The 17,297-nt window shown below is 38.9% G+C and overlaps 1 protein-coding gene across 1 annotated transcript in view; it reads left to right on the top strand.

Annotated features, from left to right (window-relative positions):
• Window positions 1-17,297, top strand: part of MYO9A (myosin IXA) — a 190,659-nt gene that overhangs the window by 55,694 nt on the left and 117,668 nt on the right. The window contains 3 exon segments of the mRNA XM_030013971.2: window positions 10,387-10,481; window positions 14,456-14,518; window positions 15,802-15,901. Of these exon segments, the coding sequence (XP_029869831.1) occupies window positions 10,387-10,481; window positions 14,456-14,518; window positions 15,802-15,901 (258 nt within the window).

Genomic DNA, 17,297 nt, shown 5'->3' with positions numbered 1-17,297 from the left:
ACCTCAAAAATACCTTTGGAAAGGCGACAAACAGTACCTATTGAATTGTCCTATTTTGCTTTACCCAACGGCTGAAAATACACGTTTAAGCAGTTGAATCCTCGCCTAAGACCAAATACCTGATAGGAATACATTGATTTTTGAGACTTCTCTTTTGGTCCCTAAAAATAACCAGTGCCAGCTGTTGCTTTTCCTGGCACTTATCAAAGATTCTGGTCACTGATAGGATAATTTTTTTTTTTAAAATACTACACACAGGTCCAACGAGAGAACTATTTTTTTCAGTGCTATGCATCGGTCTGGCTCCTGCAGGTCCATCCCCAATACTTAGTGATAAGCATTTTTAAGTTCCCATTTCACCATTTGAACTGTGCTAAAAAGGGGAAAAGATATTTTTGTGGATTGATCGGACGTCCGAAGCTGCTTACAGCTACTGAAACGTTGCAAGTGCTGGAATCCGCCCGGCAGAGCTGCTGTGGTGTAAGCGAGTAATCTTAACTGTGTACAATGCATGGAAATTTGATGCTGCAGCTTAGTAGCACTTCAAATTTTGGAATTGCTTCAAGAAGAGTTGTGGATTATTTATATAATTCTGCAGAAAAGCAGGGAAGGACTGGAGACGTGTATATTCATGTTTAACCTTGTCCTTACTTGTGTGATATTTTACATGGCAGAAAAAAAATGTGGGTTTTATTGTGTTGATTTAATGGCAGAGCTCTGAATTTTTTTTTTTTTTTTTTGAGGGGAGGCTTTGTATTATTTTTTGTCTGTAACTAGCAGAAAGTAGCTGAGGTCTAAGAGGAAGGATAACACAGGCAGAAGCCAAGCTGGGTCTCGTATTACAGTGGTATGTTTTTGTTGCTCCTAACATGTTTTTGTTTTTCTTCATTACACATATTTCTCTTGGGAAAAGCAGGAAAAAATATGTGTGTAAAATATACATGAGGGCTCAATGCCTCTGCTAAGAGATTCCAGATGGGAGGTGTTACAGTAGGGACGCTTTCTCCTGCCTTTCGGTTTGTGGCATTAATTTTGGTGACAAACTGCACGAAAACTTGTATTGGGCCCAGAGCAGTGAATGTTTCAATTTTTTTAGTGTTTTTTGGGCTATCCAAATATGCAGTGGGAAGTTGAAACTTTGTTTCTAAACATTTATGGCCCCATGTAGAATCATTGTATTCAAAAAAAGGAAAAAAATAGGGTTTGGAAGGGACTTTGAGAGGCCTCCTCCAGGGGCTGGAGGGTGTCCAAGGGTTGTACACCAGACCAGATCCCTCTCCCAAATTAGAGGCTGATGGTTGGTGAGAAGGGGATGGAAGCTGGTGGAGATGCCTCTCCGAGGGATGAGACTCTTGCCGATGGGCGATGATTTGCTTCTATGCTAGGCAGCGGCTCTTGGCTCCAGGTGAGGTTGGTGTTGCGTTGGAGATGCTCCTGTTCAAGAAGACCTCCCCAAACTTTGATGGCTTGTTTCCAGACCTGCCCTCCAGCTGAAGGTCCACAGCTCCACCACCTGAAGCAAGCAGTGTTGCAGCAAGAGCTGCAGCCTGGGCTTGGGTGAGCTGTCGGTGATACCAACCTGTCATCACCAGCTCTTAAAATAAGTGAGTCACAGCTTCAGCAAGCACTTCTGAGTGCTACTAGAGCCATCAAAAAGCAACAACAGAGATAAGAGCTTGTGTAAGGCAAAACATGTTGTCATACAATGTTGTCCTAAAGGAATGTAGTCTCCTGCTTGGATGTTTTTGCATAATGAAATTATGTCTTAAAAAATAGTGCTTGGTTTGGGATGGTGTGCATCGTATCATTTGAAACATCAATGTTTCCCAGACAATGTGCTTCTAGCCAAGAAGACCCAAACCACGTTACTTCTGGAAGTACATGAAGCCATGGGTGAGGACTGCCTTTATACAGCTGTCTGTAATGTAATGCAATTTAGTCCCATCTTCTGCAGAGCACTGAAACACGTGGATGTTTGTCTGGATTTGGAAATGGAAGAGTCATATTTTCTTTAACAGTGGCCTCACAGCAGATGAGACACAAGTGGTCAACATCTTTGGAGACTCAAAAGCCTCAACCTTGAGAAAAAGGGCAATCCTGATGCTATGCATGTCATCTGCTCAGCTCAAGAGACGTATTATTTGCAAGTAAATTATTTAAAGTAAAGGAAATCAGCTGTGGTCCTGACACACTGCAGGGTTATTTCTAGCAATTACAGAGAAGCTTTAATTGCAGTATCAGCTGTTTGTGATGCATCGCTGTACTTAACCTAGCTCTGCAAAAATGGATTATGCAAGGTGAGGAAATTGTGGTATGACTTGATGTTATAATATACGATATAACCTATTTGATAGTCACTTTGAATATATATTAAGGGGTTTTTATCTGTCAGTACTCTATTAATGCTGTTTTGTTTCTGCTGTAGTGCTTGTTTATGGTACTTGTATTGCCTACTGGGGGAGCGTAAAGTCTCCTCCTTAAGCCATGACTTGTTTTCAACTGGTCATTTTATTGCTCTGTGATTATTTTATATCTCTATCAGTGTGAAAAAATCATTTGAAGCACTGATTAAGGAGATTTTGCTGGGCCCTGGAACCTGTCAGTGTTGCTATCTGCATCTGACGTAGTAAAGTTTGTTCTTTGGCTGCAGAATATAAATGTTGGGAGTTGTAAGCATCCCCTGGGTTGGAGAGACCACTAGTAATAACACTGAGTTTCCCAACTTCATTTTGGGATACTTCTGTAAATCCGAAACTGAACCCGTGCTGAAGATTTTTCTCCACCAAAATGTTTGTTGGCTGATGTGAGCGAGCTTGCTGGAAAACACGTGCGTTTGGCTGCTGTTCCCGGGGCTATCCACCCTATGCATAAAAAAAAAATGTATGAGCAGAGGACCAGAGATGTGAGCCAGACCTTACGCATTTGGCAGCCTCTGCCTCCAGGATCTATCCATACCGATGTTTGCTGACAACTGTCTGCCAGCTTAGCCAGGTTTTTTTTCCTGTTACGGCACTTGCATAGGAAAACCGTCCCCATTCGGGAAAAGGACTTAAGTAGGAAGCTTTGGTTTTGTTTTGGGGTTTTATTTTGTTGCATTGTGGTTACGTGGTAATTCCTCTTTTTTTCCGAAGTGTTGCTTAAAAGGAAGAAGCTGAAATGGGCTGATCCTGTGCTTAAGTATGGGAAAAGGAGGTATATTCTGCCAATGTTGAAGCATTTGCCAGGAATGCAGATGCTAAATCCTGTTTCTTATGTAGCTGATAGAGCACCTGCAACAGCAGAGCTTTGAATCTCCCAAACAAGTGTGTGTCGTAATGACTTTTATAGTACTTTATCTAGAGTATCTTACTTTTTAAGTGTGTTTAATGGTGCTCTTGATATTTCCGTTACATACACTGGCACTTCTTTTATTCAATTAAATTGACCCCAAAACCTTCTCCCAATCAGTGCTCTGCCATTAAAAGTCATTTTCTCCCATATTTGTATCAGGGAGTGTGACCTCTAAATGCACAAAGACAAGCAGTTTTAAGTGACCTGTATTTTAAGCCTAATTACTGCAAAAGATTCGTTGGTTAATTGCTCTGTCCCAGGATGGCAGCTTGATTTAGCAGAGGGAGGAATTGCTGCCCTTGAAGAGTCTCAGTTTTGCTGTGGCCAGGTAGGTTTACTGCAAACCTTTTAGAATGATAAGACATTTTTAGTTGACGTGAACTATCTGTAACAAAAAAAAGGTAAAAGAGATGTTTCATAGCCTGTATCATGAGAGTAGTATTTTATACATAAGTTAAATTACAAGAAGGTATGTCTCTTAATATGGTAGAGCTCGCTTGTCTGCCATTCAGTAATTGTAATTATGAAATGAAGTATTTGATGTGCTTTATATTGAAAGAATACCACTGAGTTTAGTTCTGCGTAGTGAAGGGTGCGCCGTCATTGACAGTGGGATGAAGAGTGTTTTAACCTTCATAAATGCAACAAATGTTATGTTTGTTTGGAGCTGGGAGACCCCTTAAATATAGTTTTGGACCTTCAGTAAGTCTTTGCAAGCCTGTCCATGTGGACCTGTTCTCTGTAAGGTCCATATGGACAGGAGGGAGAGGAAGGGTCTCATCACCACTTCCCAGGTGTCTTTATCCTTTGGACTTTCCCCATCTGAAGAATTTGCAGGTTGTGTATTTGAAAGGTTCTTTGGGGAATGAAAAACAAGGAGAGGGCGGGGTTGCATCTTTTGGTTGCTGTGCTAGCTTAGAAGAATTGCATTACTAATTTTATGGGAAGAAACAAAAAACTACATGGTTTTGAGAAGCTTGTAAGCAAAAAAATCACACTAATAGGAGACGCTACAGAAAGCAAACACCACCAAAGAGAAGTTCTGCTGTGGTTTGCTATCAAAGACTAGTATAGGACTGGACTTTTTTCTAGGCAATGTGCTGAGACATGACTTTCATGTCCCTGCTCTCTTTGCACCAGAGTAGTGAGGAAGATGGCTAGATACTTGAAAACTGAAGAATAATTGAGGTTGGCAGGGACCTCCAGAGGACATCTGGTCCATCCGTGCTCAAAGCAGGTGAAGTGGACTCAGGGTCTTGTCCTAGAGCAGTTGCTGCTTCTTGGCTTGATGGGGAGTTGGATTCCCACCATGGATCAAGTCACCAGCCCCTTTGAACAGCCAGCTGCTGTGGGGCTTGCAGAGTTTGAGTGCTTTTAATTTCTTCTTTTATCTGTAACAGACTTGCATGGCAAGGAAGGAAAACATAGACCTAGGGGTTTTGGGTTTTTTTGGTTTTTTTTTTTTTTTTTTTTCTTCTTGTGGTACAGCACCAACTGGAACTTTGCAAATGCTTTCCTTTACAAATACTGAGTTGTTTTATTTCGCTCAACCTTCTGTGTCCTGTAGGTGTTGCCAACCAGGAGATGCCATGAGGGTTATCAACTAAATGGGGGCGGGAGTGCATTGAGGAGGAATACCTTAAAATGTGTTGTGAATTGGTCAAAGTTGTATATAAATCCTGGTATGTGTGAGAGACTTGGAGGTTTTGGATATATATGTGCATACGTAGTCTTTTCAAACTTGTATTTGCCATTCAAAGTCGTCTGCTCATGTCAACAGCCAGGAGAAATTTTCTCTAAAATGTTAGAGAAAAACATAATCAATTTGTAATTAAAAAAAAAAGTATTTTGTCGTTATAGACCTTGTGTTTAAGCTGCTTTGTCACCTTTGTGGTTTGAAATGGAAAATTGGGGTTTGGCTCTGCAATGTGTTCCAGTGGGCCGCTGAAGAAAAGAAGATGAAAGAGAAATCTTTAAAAGATTTTAAAGGTCAGTGTTCAGCAGTTCAGGGTTGCAGGTCATTCTTGGTGAGAGCTCTGCTCAAGCATTGCAGCACGAACGCTATAAATACTTTGTGGTTTGTGCTTTTTACCATAAAAGCATCGATGGTTTCATTAGGCAGCACGGAACGTCTAGCCACGACCGAGAGAATTAAAGAACGAGGTGTCAGCACTTGAACTCATATTTAATTGCTATAAACTAGATATTCAGTATTATTACTTGGCCACGCAGAACAACGCCTTGAAGGATTCACATAAATGCTATTTTACTTTGCAAGAATTCAAGTTGTAGCTTATACTTCTTGGCTGTGATACTTATTTAGGTGCTTATTTAGGTGTTGTGGTCTCTGCTGCATAGAGGTGGCTTTTAGGGCTCCTTATAGAAATCAAAAGTTGGGGGAGATATGTCAAAGTTGTATGGTTTTAGCAGTGCAGTTCAGATTGATAGGTTTTATCAGGCAGTGAGCTGCAGATTTAAAAGAAGTACTTCCCAGGATAGAAGCAATAATGAGAAGGGATTTAGCAAGGCTCTAACTTAAGCAATCTAGATGCATTTTATGTTCTGGCCATAATTCAATATATTTCTGTTAAAAAGCAATATAACAGGACAAGAAGAGTGCTGGGTACTTGGTTGCAGGTTGAATGAAAAAAAGCAAAAATGATCTTTATCATCCATCTGCTTACGTTTCAAGATGCAGAAAGGAATTCGTAAGTACAGAGAACAACTTAGGAAGCCAGTGAATGCCCTGGTCACATAAAAAAGACATCAAAATTTCAATATGCTGTTTTTTTCCTGTGTCTTTTTTTCTTTTGGAATAAAGTAATTTGTGAATTACTATTTTTTCAAGCATAATGTATAGAATATTGGGAAAATAGCCTTCAAAAATGGAAATAAATTACAGGTCATGTTTAAAACCACCACTCTTTGTGGAAGCATATGCTGGGCTTCTCTAACAGAAGCTATAGGTAAAGCATGCAAATGCACATCTGAGGTACATTGAATCCTTGCTGTTACATCATTTGTATCGTGTCCATCTGTCTCTGGCCCTGGCCTTGTGTTGATGTTATATGGTGGTAAATAGACTTTTCCTATGCTGTCGTCTTTAGTGCAGTCCCTGTGCATTAGAGGTAGGGCTGTTTGGGCGTTGTATGGGTTCTGCACCCATCTTGTCCTTTACCAGCACCTATATATGCAAAGATTTTAATTCACAAATATTATCTTTATTTGCATAAGTTCAGACGAGCGTTTTATTTCCCTGGCTGCTATGTTGTTGGCTGACGCTTTGAGTTTCCACCTTGCTTATACAGTTACAAGTCATTCATACTTTATGAATGCATTTGATTCATTAATTCCAAAATTCACAGTAAACCAGGGAATACGAGTCTTCCAGCTGTCTCTTGTCTGATATTAACCTATTTCTTGTCCCTAGCATAAATGAGCACGACTAAATCTTGCTCCCAGTCCCTTCAGTGCCCCACAATGGAATATAACTACTAATATAACTATTCCATGATGGCATAGCCCGTATTGAGATTTAAGCAGTTGGCTTGCTTTTTTTCTGATATATTCATGGTACGGCTTTCCAAAAAATTAAATTTACATTTCAAGTAGATGGGAAACCATTTAAAAACTCTTGTCTATGAATACGTTTCTATTTCTATATACCAAAGATAAAATGATGTATTTATTTTTCCCTCTAAGGGTGAGTGCTAGAGGCTCATTGAGAATGGCAAGGCTGGGGACCTTAAATACACCAGCAAAGGCACGTATTTCCACTAGTGCTTTCACCGCAGAAACTGTTATTCTATAGGGGAATGCAGCTGTTATTCTATAGGGGAATGCCATTCAGTTAGGGTTATCTGTATAACAGCATCTTATTGCCATTGCCATATGAGAACAAGTCACTGCAGTGTTTTCCTAGATGCAGGGGTTTGGAAAATAACCTTATGTCAGGAAAGACATTAAAATAATCCTTATTCTGGCTGTAATCTGTAATTAATCCAGATTGCATTAATATTTGGTCCAAAATGAAGTGACCATGAGCCTTCGGGATCAGGCAAGGAGGAACGTGAAGTATTTAGCTATGAAACTGTTCATTAGTGGTGTGGTTTTTTTTCCCTGCTGTCCATGATAAGCATTTCTTTGTGCAGAAGGGTGGTAGGAGGCAGGAGGAATGGAGCTGCTCATTTCTCTGCCTTCTCTAAACTGTTGAATCACCAGCGCTGAGTCCAGAGAGATGCTCGGCTCCTACAGAGGAACGTATTGAATTTTGTTTCCTTCAAAATGTTGAGCCCTGGCCAGTAAAAGCTTTGGTCTCCCCCAGAATTTTAGGAATGCTGTTACGGAGTTTTGTCCCTTGAGCTGCTCAGCAGCTTTGAATCAATGAGTCAGTAAAGGGAAATAATACGAACAGAAGATAATTTGTTTTAGGGAAGTAGTTGTAACTCATTTTGTGTTTTCTGAGGCTGAACTATTATATTATGCCCCGGTTGCAGAAGGACATGGTGTCCTGTTCAAGTATATCTAGATTAGGCTTGCATAAATTGAATTAATAGCACTTTTTTTTATAGCCCAATAGTTCTGTTAAAGAAACCCGGTGAGTAAACCAAACAAAAATGTATTAAGTTGTCTCAAGTTAAACATCAGGCATTTCTTTAGCTACTTGTTGGCCCTTCACCAGCGTGCCTTTGCCATAGAATCAGCCTTAAGTTTTAACAAGATCTGATCCAAAGAGCTTTCTCATTTACATCAGCAGTAAAGAAAAATGCATGAAAGAGGGATATTATGGGTTATGATTTCTGTAGGCGTTTGGGTTATAAAATATAATGTGGTCTGGCATGTTAATCCAGAAAAAACTCATAAAAAAAGAGGGCTCTCGCAGTTCCCCACTCCTATATTTGAAACATTTTCTCCTGACTCTAAATGTTCCTTGTTACAGAATAAAAAAGATTTATTCCTGGGTAAGGCTCTTCCCAAAGGAATCCTAATAAACAGACCTTATTTCTCTCCATAAGCTGTTACTTAAGGTATAAGCACAGGGAACCAAACCAGAAAATGCTTTTAATATTGTTTTTTGCTTGAATTCTTTATTAAATTATATGAAAAGGTTCTTAAAGTTCATATTGTTGCTGGCTCGTTTGTTTTCAAGTGAGCAACATTAATTAGGTATAGAGAAAATTTATCGTATTGCTTTAATGTGATGTCTCAGATTACGGTCGATCCTATTGCAGGGAAATGCTCGTAACGTAATTAATATAATTTAAAACGAGTATCTAAATATATGGCGATGCACTGGCTTGTGTTGAATATCAACATATTCTGCTTGTAAGTTTCTTGCTGTGTCTCTGCTCACTGAAATACCTGGAGGAGGACAGGTAAAATCCTTTGGAAATGTTAACTAGCACCCTGTCTTTTAATACCAAAACGCCTATTTTGGGGGAGAGGATGCCTGGATTTTCATTACCAGGAGAGTTTTGGGGGCTTCGGTGGTCACCTGGAGGTGTGGGCATCTTTGACGCCCTCCGGAGGGTGGGGTAGAGGAGGGATGCTGGGTGCGGGGAGGATTTTGGGGGGAAATAAGCAGAAAACAGGTGTGAGCAGCCTGAAAAGAGCAGCCCTTCTCTGTAGGGAAGTGTTCCTTAGCTGTGTGTCTGAAACCCTCTCTCAAGTATAATCGGCTTGCTTGGCAGGTTTTAGCTATCCCAGAACATGTTTTAGTCAACTAAAGCGAATTCATATGCAACAGCCTGAGTTTAAACAAATCCCTGTATTCAAATAGGGGGAAAAAAATCACGTTGTTATTCTGTTAGCAAACCTCCTTCGGTTCTTAAATCATTAAATCTAACCAGATTGCTAAATAAATGTGCCCGGGAAGATAAAAGTAGATGTGAGAGCATGCATCACGCAGGTACTGAAGGTGCCAGATGCCTTTTTGCCAAAGTTTTGTTTAATTTAGCCTTTATTTTTTGCTTTTAGTTGCAAAGTTGAATCTGAAAGGGTCATTTGAAAAGCTTCAGATTATAGATGTAAAGCCCTTTTAATCTTTTCTAATAAATAGCTGAGCAGGGAATAAATCTATTGGGAGCTCCGAGCTGAGCTCTGATATTAAGCCTCAGCACAAAATGTATTTGTAATTGTAATTCAATGTCCACACACATGCGACGCTTAGAAATTATCTTCATAATTTCTTCAAAATTACTATTTTGAATAGTATAATTTGAAGTATAATTACTTCAAATAAGTTTGGCTTAGAAGAAAATGTGAATGATTATCAAAACTGGTTTAATAAATGAAACATTAATTGGACCTGGCAGCTTGACAGATTCTGTCACTGTGGGCCAGATTATTATTAAAGTGATTTAGGCACTATTGAAAATACCAGTTTTCAGTGAAGCTGAGCTGCAGTTCTTACAGGTTTCCAATAGCTCTTCTGTTCAGAGATTTCTTTTAAATGGCAATAAACGACTGTCTGTATTAGGTGCCTTGGTAAGGCAGGGTTTTAATAAAAGCTTTGCATAATAAAGACTTAAAAGCATTTTGATTTTGGAAAAACAGCAGCAGCAAATCAAAACTACAGTGTCTGAAATGCTGAAAATACTCTGCGTTATGCTGGTGCTATATATGATATTGTCTGAGTAGCCTTCAAAGCATTTTTTTCCCCTAATTCCATATATAATTAAAAAGCAGCTTCCTCTAGCTCATTAAAATTTAGAGTCTTGTTGGAGCAGTGTACTTTTATATTTATTTAAATGAATAAAGCACAGCCTTAATATAGACTATAATAGCTTCAAATATTAAATCTCTCTTATACAGCTAACACTTTATTTTTAAACAATGTTTATCTGCCCTTCATGAATACCAAATTGAAAATGAATATGGTCCCCAGAAGCTCATCGTATTATTTTGTAGACCATTCAACTAACTTTCACCATATGCTTTTTATTAATTGTACAATGATAGCAAAATCCCCAAAGTTAAGTTGTTAGTGACGTGCATATAAATAAGGTGAAGTGGTGGCTTTTCGAACGTAATGATGGCATGTCTCTCTTTTCACAGGCTTTTGGAAATGCAAAAACAGCACATAACAACAACTCGAGTCGCTTTGGCAAATTTATTCAAGTGAATTATCAGGAGACGGGCACTGTGCGAGGGTAAGTGGGAATCAGGTTGAAGATGCTGTACGTACTCTTACCTGCACAAGGAGCCTAAACAGGCCGTTGTAGGGGGTACATGGAAAAGAAGGTTAATTTTTTGGCCAGTACGTTTCCCAAAACGGAGCGGGGGGTAGCGTATTTAAATCCATTGGTATGAAAATGTAGGCATATCTGAGCTGCACACTGAAGTGTGAATACACCTGAGCTGGCTTCAAGCCAGTCGAGCTCTCCTTGATCATGATGTCAGCAGCTTTGTAATTAAGCTGAAATGGAACTTTTCCTCTTAAGATAGCAGTTAAGGCAGGAAAGCAGAACATTTTAGCTAGGATGGGTTAGGGGACTGGAGCATATGGTAGGAAGTTGGGGCTGAGCGAGCTGGCTTTGCTCAGTCTCAGGAAGAGAAAGCCAAGGGGGGACTTAATCTCCAGCTGCCGGATGGGTGTTACAGAGGCGATGGAGCCAGACTCTTCTTGATCACTGTCTAATTGCCCATATGCTTCTGTCTCTACCTTGAAGTCTCTCTTTAACCCAGCCCTTGAGCAGTTAGGGCCTCTTCTTTCCCCTGGGCCATTGCAAGGAGATGCTTGTCTCCATTGTGGTTCTCCACAGTTGATTTCAGCATCTTTTCTGCTATCCAGAGCTCATGGGACATCCAGCTGTGACTCAAACCTTCCTTCTTCTGGGGAGGGCTGCAGCAGAAGTGCTGCATGGTTGGAAGCCTATGGATGAAACCTTCTGGGTGGGCTTACCTAAGCCTGGCTTTCTCTTTGGCTTTAGACAATTTACATGGCATCAGGTCATCACAAAGTGACTCAAGCTAGATCTAAATGAGCAGGGCTTCGTTAACTCTGGTTTTTGTCCAGGTTAATTAACTCAGTTGGAAAAACGAAGAGTAGAAGTGGCATTCCAGGGGTTGTATAATTTCTGCAGCTAGCTAAGAGATCTCTTGCTGGGACATTGTTGTTATTTTAGAGAATTGCTTTTAAATTTTTTTCTTTCTTGTTTTCCAGCAGAACAGTATCACACAAATAGCTTCAATTAATTTTTCAAGTGAGCTTGGGTACTCTGTGTACCATCCCGCTGTTTTTTCATCCTACATCAAATCTGATGTTCTTTTTCTTTTTTTTTTTCTTCCTTAATTCTGGCGAACAGTTCTCTTAAAAGGATAAGCCTCATTTTTTTTTAATACCTACTGAAATACAGGGTAACATGAATCTAACAAATGCCTTAACACTGTATTATCTTGGCATGCTATGTCAGCTCTGTGCAAGTGGCCTCTATTTATACTTGGCAGATAGGTGCAAGTAACATTTGTATTTGTATACTCTAGTTCATATAATAAGAGGAATTTTCTCTCTTCTTTTAAAAAAATGCTCTTTCTTGGTCCTTGGTTGCACAGTGTGATGTGTCTGTGCTTTGCTATAAGCTTGCAGTGCTTATTATTTGAAAATAAAAAGGCATTTAAAAAAAACCTGTGAGCTGTTCCTGGCATACAAGACCACAATTTTATTCCATAGTCTTACAAAGAAGATCACAAGTATTTTTATTTTTTTTTAAACTTAGCATAGATTTTAAACACAACCCAAGTCAATTATCATCCTGTATTCTGCGTATTATTTGCTTTGTTAATGTAACTGTAATTTGCAGCCCTGAATCAGAATTTTGCTCTGTTTGGAGGCTGAAAATAGCAGTTGGATATTTGCTTACAAACCCTATGAATATAATGACCCAAAACTTGAAGTGAATTTAAACTTAAGACTTAAGAGATGTAATAGCCAAGAGATTTAGTAGCCACCAACCCCGCCTCATGAAATGAAGTCTTTGAAGATGTCTTTAAAATTGATGGAGCATGAGCAATGGCTATAGTTAAGTGCGTTCCCATAAGGCTTTATGAATTTATTATGTCCTGTTCGATGATAAGCGAGTTCTGGAGGAAGGTCTTTGCAACCTGTTCAGTCCTCCTAAGATGATCAAAAGCCTCAACATCTGACACGCTCCATAAAATTGCAGAAGAGCCAGATAGGAGACATTTTAATTAAAAGCAACAATGCACTGGTATAATGGTAAATCTGTGCGATGGCATGAGGCTGTATCTCAAATACCATGAGTTGGCGCTTTCAAACATGTTGTGCTTGGGTGTTTTGCATGTTGGTATTTGTATATGAAATTCAGTCTCAGATTTCAGATATGTTACCTAGGATGCTAAGTACAGGCTCTGTAGCATGCTTAAATGAGTATTTGACATGAAATCATACTCTTAGAACTCCTTTTCTTTACTCTTAAAGGTAAATTTGATATAATTGACCACAGTAAATAAAAAGAAAACACTTGGAGACATCTACTTTTTTATACTTAAATTGGTTTTCCTTTTCACGATCCTATTACAAGAGGGGACATATGTTCTTTTTGGGACATGCATTCATTATGACCTTTACACTAAGCAAGGAGTATTTTACCAAAACAGTATTTTAGTTGCATCTACCAAAAAAAAAAAATTTGCCCTGATTTAAATAGTGGTTTGGACCAGATGACCTCTAGAAGACCTTTCCAACCTAAATTATTGCATGAGAGTGATCTGGGGGGGGGGGGGCTGTAAAAAGAGCAGAAATCACAGGGGAAGGGATGAAATGTCAAGGGCGGCGGACGTGATCCAGGTTGTCATACAGCAGTGAGCTGAGCTACTACCCAGGGGTGGGAGTGGGATCTGGGACACTGATATGTGTTTCTCTCATCTGTTCACTGAGCCTGCAGTAAATTTATGGCGTGGCTTGGAAAGGAAAAATTGGTTTCAGGTTAGAAAGGGGATAAAAAAAAAAACTGTCGGCGAGGAATATCCATAGACTATTCTCAGCTTCCTCACAGGGAATAAACAAGAATAAACCTTTTTGGCACACATCATACAGAGGAATAATACTGCTTTACTGTCTGTATTTATTTACTCCTCCTATCCAGCAAGATCATCCCATGCGCGGTTGGATATGCCATTCCCAGTAGCCTCTCCAAAGAGCTGCCATAAGAGTTGTCACAAAACCTCTGCAGCACATCCAAATTATTTATTTTAGTTTAGTTTTTAGTGAAAGGAGGGGAGAATTTCGGAGATGCAAGTAATAAATAGGTCTGTCTTCCCCACCTGGAGGCTATGGTGGAGAAGCGAGTGTAGAGGCACCTTTTTGTCCTACCGTGACCAAGGTTTGTTGGGTTTCCCGATTCATATGTGGCTGCTAATGTGGGTGCCACGTCACTGGGCGTCTGTAGCTGGAAAAGCACAGCTACATCATCAAAACTGCCAATTATAACTCTGGTTTCTAAATCCCTATCATTACTGGTTAGTATTGTTTGGAATAAAAAACCTGTTGAAGCTTGTTTTAGCTTTACAAGCTTGAAAAGAGTATTTAATATGTAAATTGAGCATGTTTATTATGGATGCTCTTAGGATAAAATGTAAACTCCAATAAGGAGCTTTTGCAATTGCTTATTTTTTAGACCATAGCTACAAGTTAATAGCCTGAGTTTTTGTTGAGAAGTGGCTCTTCCGGAGGAGGGAATGGTGATTTGGGGACCGATTCTGCAGCTAAATCTGATCTTGCAAACTTTTGCACCCAGATACATTTCTTGTGTGCACAAATCTTGGTCTGCAAGCAATTTTATTTTGCTGGCTTTGGATTAAATAGGTATCCGAGATTCTTCATTGCTGTCAAAATTTCCCCCTGCGCTCCCTGCCCATAGGCTAATGCATTTGAGATCGTGTTTTTCATATCCAAGTTAGTGTTGGCTTTGTATCAAGCCAAAAAAACCCTCAAAAGCCAAACATAATATTGGACTTGTTCTGCCTAGGAAGAAATTTATATAACTAAGTGAAACAAGGCTGAAGCTTTTTTTTGTGCGTACTAAGACTGAAAAGTCCTGGTAAGCTATGTTCATTTAATTCAAATATTGGGTCAATGAATAACACTTTTCTTTTTTCCTTCCAGAGCTTATGTTGAAAAGTACCTCCTGGAGAAATCAAGACTAGTCTATCAGGAGCACAATGAACGGTAGGTGCCTATGTTTTGCTTACGGGATTGGTTTTGACTTCTATATATGCCGATAGCGTGGCACAGATAGCTTAAAACCCTGTTTGAGCTGGCACAGGGGGTCAGGGTTTTCACACTGCTAAACCCTGTGCTTCAAAGATAAATGATGCATTTTATATTTTGCTGTTTAGGGAGGAATGTACTGTAACCCAGGGAAAATAAACTCCATTATTTTATTGACAGTCCTTGACTTATATTTTCCATTGTCTTTATGATTCATGTCATATGGCTTATTATGTACCATTTATTTTCTTGTACAGCTTGTAAGCTATTTAATATCTAGTTGGGGGGGAGATGGTATTTTAGTTTTGTTTTACCATTCTTAACACACTGAAGCCATCAGAAGGGCCTCTAGAAAAAGCTAAAATTGTATCGACAACAAATTTAAGCAAATTGTTCTTTCCTAATTGCAACATATTGTTACATACTCCTCTCAGTAATTATTACTCTGATTTTAAATAAATTTGTTGCTTCTAGTTGTCTTTCAACTCTTGGCACTTCTGTCTGTGTTTCCCTTTTGAGACAGATGTGTGAGAAGTTTTCTCAAATGCTCATGGGCTGATCCCGAAGTTAAGTAGCATATACAGCCTTGACAAATGTACTCTTGAGTGTTGCAAGATGATTAACCTCAGTTCCTCTTGGAAAACATCCAACATAAAAGCAAAGTTTTAATTTTAGAAATACTCCTACGGTCTTAGCGTTAATCTGTGTTAGAGTTGTCTTGAAGCAAAACAGAGAAGTGTCACTTGGAGTGTTTTTAGTATTAGTAATATTCAAGTATTTTGAATATTTGAGTAGCTGTAAAAATTGAAGATTTTTCCATTCTGTCTTACAGAACTGCAACTGCAAAATCATTACCTTTTTAGTGGTCATAAGGTATTAAAAATAATAATAATTTCTGCATTGCAAGGAAATATGTTGTTTTGATTCTAATAAATATGTAGGCATTGTACATGTTTCTGAAGGAAAATGTGACAATGTTGGCTAGGAATTCTTAAAGTATATTCTAGGGCAGTGGATGTTCTTGGATGGAAAAGAGGGATCTCATTCTCCATTACTTAATTTAATCTTTTACATCACTGCAAAGTGGGTATGGGCCAGTTCTAAACAGTGTTCAGGTCTGAGTTTGGAAGCTGGAAAATCAGGTTATGAGGTTTACATACGCTTCTCTGCTTAATGCTGCTGTATATTTTGAAGTTTAACATCTTTCTTTTTTTTTTTTTTTTTTTTTTAATTGTCACCAGGAACTACCATGTATTTTATTACCTCCTGGCAGGAGCAAGTGAGGAAGAGAGATCAGCATTTCATCTGAAGCAGCCTGAGGAATATCATTACCTCAACCAGGTGGGAATACTATACAGGAATACAATACACGGTCTTGCCTTTGCTGTTGCTGATATTTAATGCTAATAAAGAAAATGTGTGGAGTAGTAAAAATGGGTTGTCTTAATGTTCTATAGGCAGCCTTCCATCATTGGAAAAATTCTGCATTGGCAATCTGAACACCTGCTAGTATGAAAAAAGAAAAAAAAATCAGTGTTTTCCATTTTTGTCCCCTACCTGGGATATGTTAAATATATTGTGGTTTTAATTGTTGAAGGGAGAAACAGTAATAATTTACCTTTTATCTGTGTGAATGTCATTTACTCCTTAACATTTGTCTGCTGAGTAGGAGAAGAGGGGAAAATGTGTGATACAGTAGCTCTTCAGGATATAACGTCTTGCATGAGGTAGTCCTAATTCTGTAGCTTCATGGCTGGCTGGTAGCATGATCCTTTGAATTTAACAATATAATAAGTTTAATATAAATAAAACCACAGCAACCATTGAAAATGTGTGAACTAAAAATGAGTGAGGTATTACCAATGGCCAGATAAACTCATACTTTGGAAAATCTGGTTTACGTCAGGTATTTAAGATGCAGTTGTCCACTGATGCTTGTGAATAGGGACTTTACTGCTTTTTGCTCAAAAAAAAAAAAAAAGAAAAAAGGAGTAGGAATATGCGGAAGGGTAGTTAGGTTGTACATTGATTTTAACTATTTGCAATTCTCTTGGAGATGAAACATAATTAGCAATAATTTAACCCATAAGCTGGAGAGAAACTTGTACGCACAGTGCAACCCAAATAGCCTTTAGTCTTTCTAGAAGTATAATTTAACTCTGGAATACATCTCAATTACCCGGGGCTTTTTAAAGATCTTTTTAAAGCTATCAAAGCCAAAATCTATTGTAATATTAACGACTACCACCCACTCTTAGCAGGATCAGGAAATTTGCAGAAGTGAGTAACATATTAAGAGCTGAAGGCTTTTTGCTCACTATCTTTGTGCCTCAAGCATTAGTTGGAGAACGTGGTGCGATCTTCACGACCATCTGCACTGCCGTTTTGCAGTGGGAAAGTGCCAAGATCATTTGGATCGAATGTTTTGTCAGATTCACAGGTTTTGTTGGGCAATGCGGTAGTTTTATGTTAGTCGAAAACATTGCTTTTAATTTCAGTCCTTTTTTTTTTTTTTTTTTTAATAGCAGCTTAAGGGTGTTAATATTTAAAGTAAAATTATAAATCCAATGGCATGTAGTGTGTAGAACTAGTAGGAATGCAATAATTTATGTTGAAACGTTTATTTTAATCGAAATTAGGATGCTGTGGGCAAGTAGGCTGGAGAAGGATGCTGAAGTACATCCAGTGTATCAGGGGAGCAGACTCTGGACTTGCCTAAACACCGTGTATGGACAAT

This window comes from Aquila chrysaetos, chromosome 5 (assembly GCF_900496995.4).
Source record: "Aquila chrysaetos chrysaetos chromosome 5, bAquChr1.4, whole genome shotgun sequence".
Lineage (NCBI taxonomy): Eukaryota > Metazoa > Chordata > Aves > Accipitriformes > Accipitridae > Aquila > Aquila chrysaetos.
This window is presented reverse-complemented; position numbering and strand designations above follow the sequence as displayed.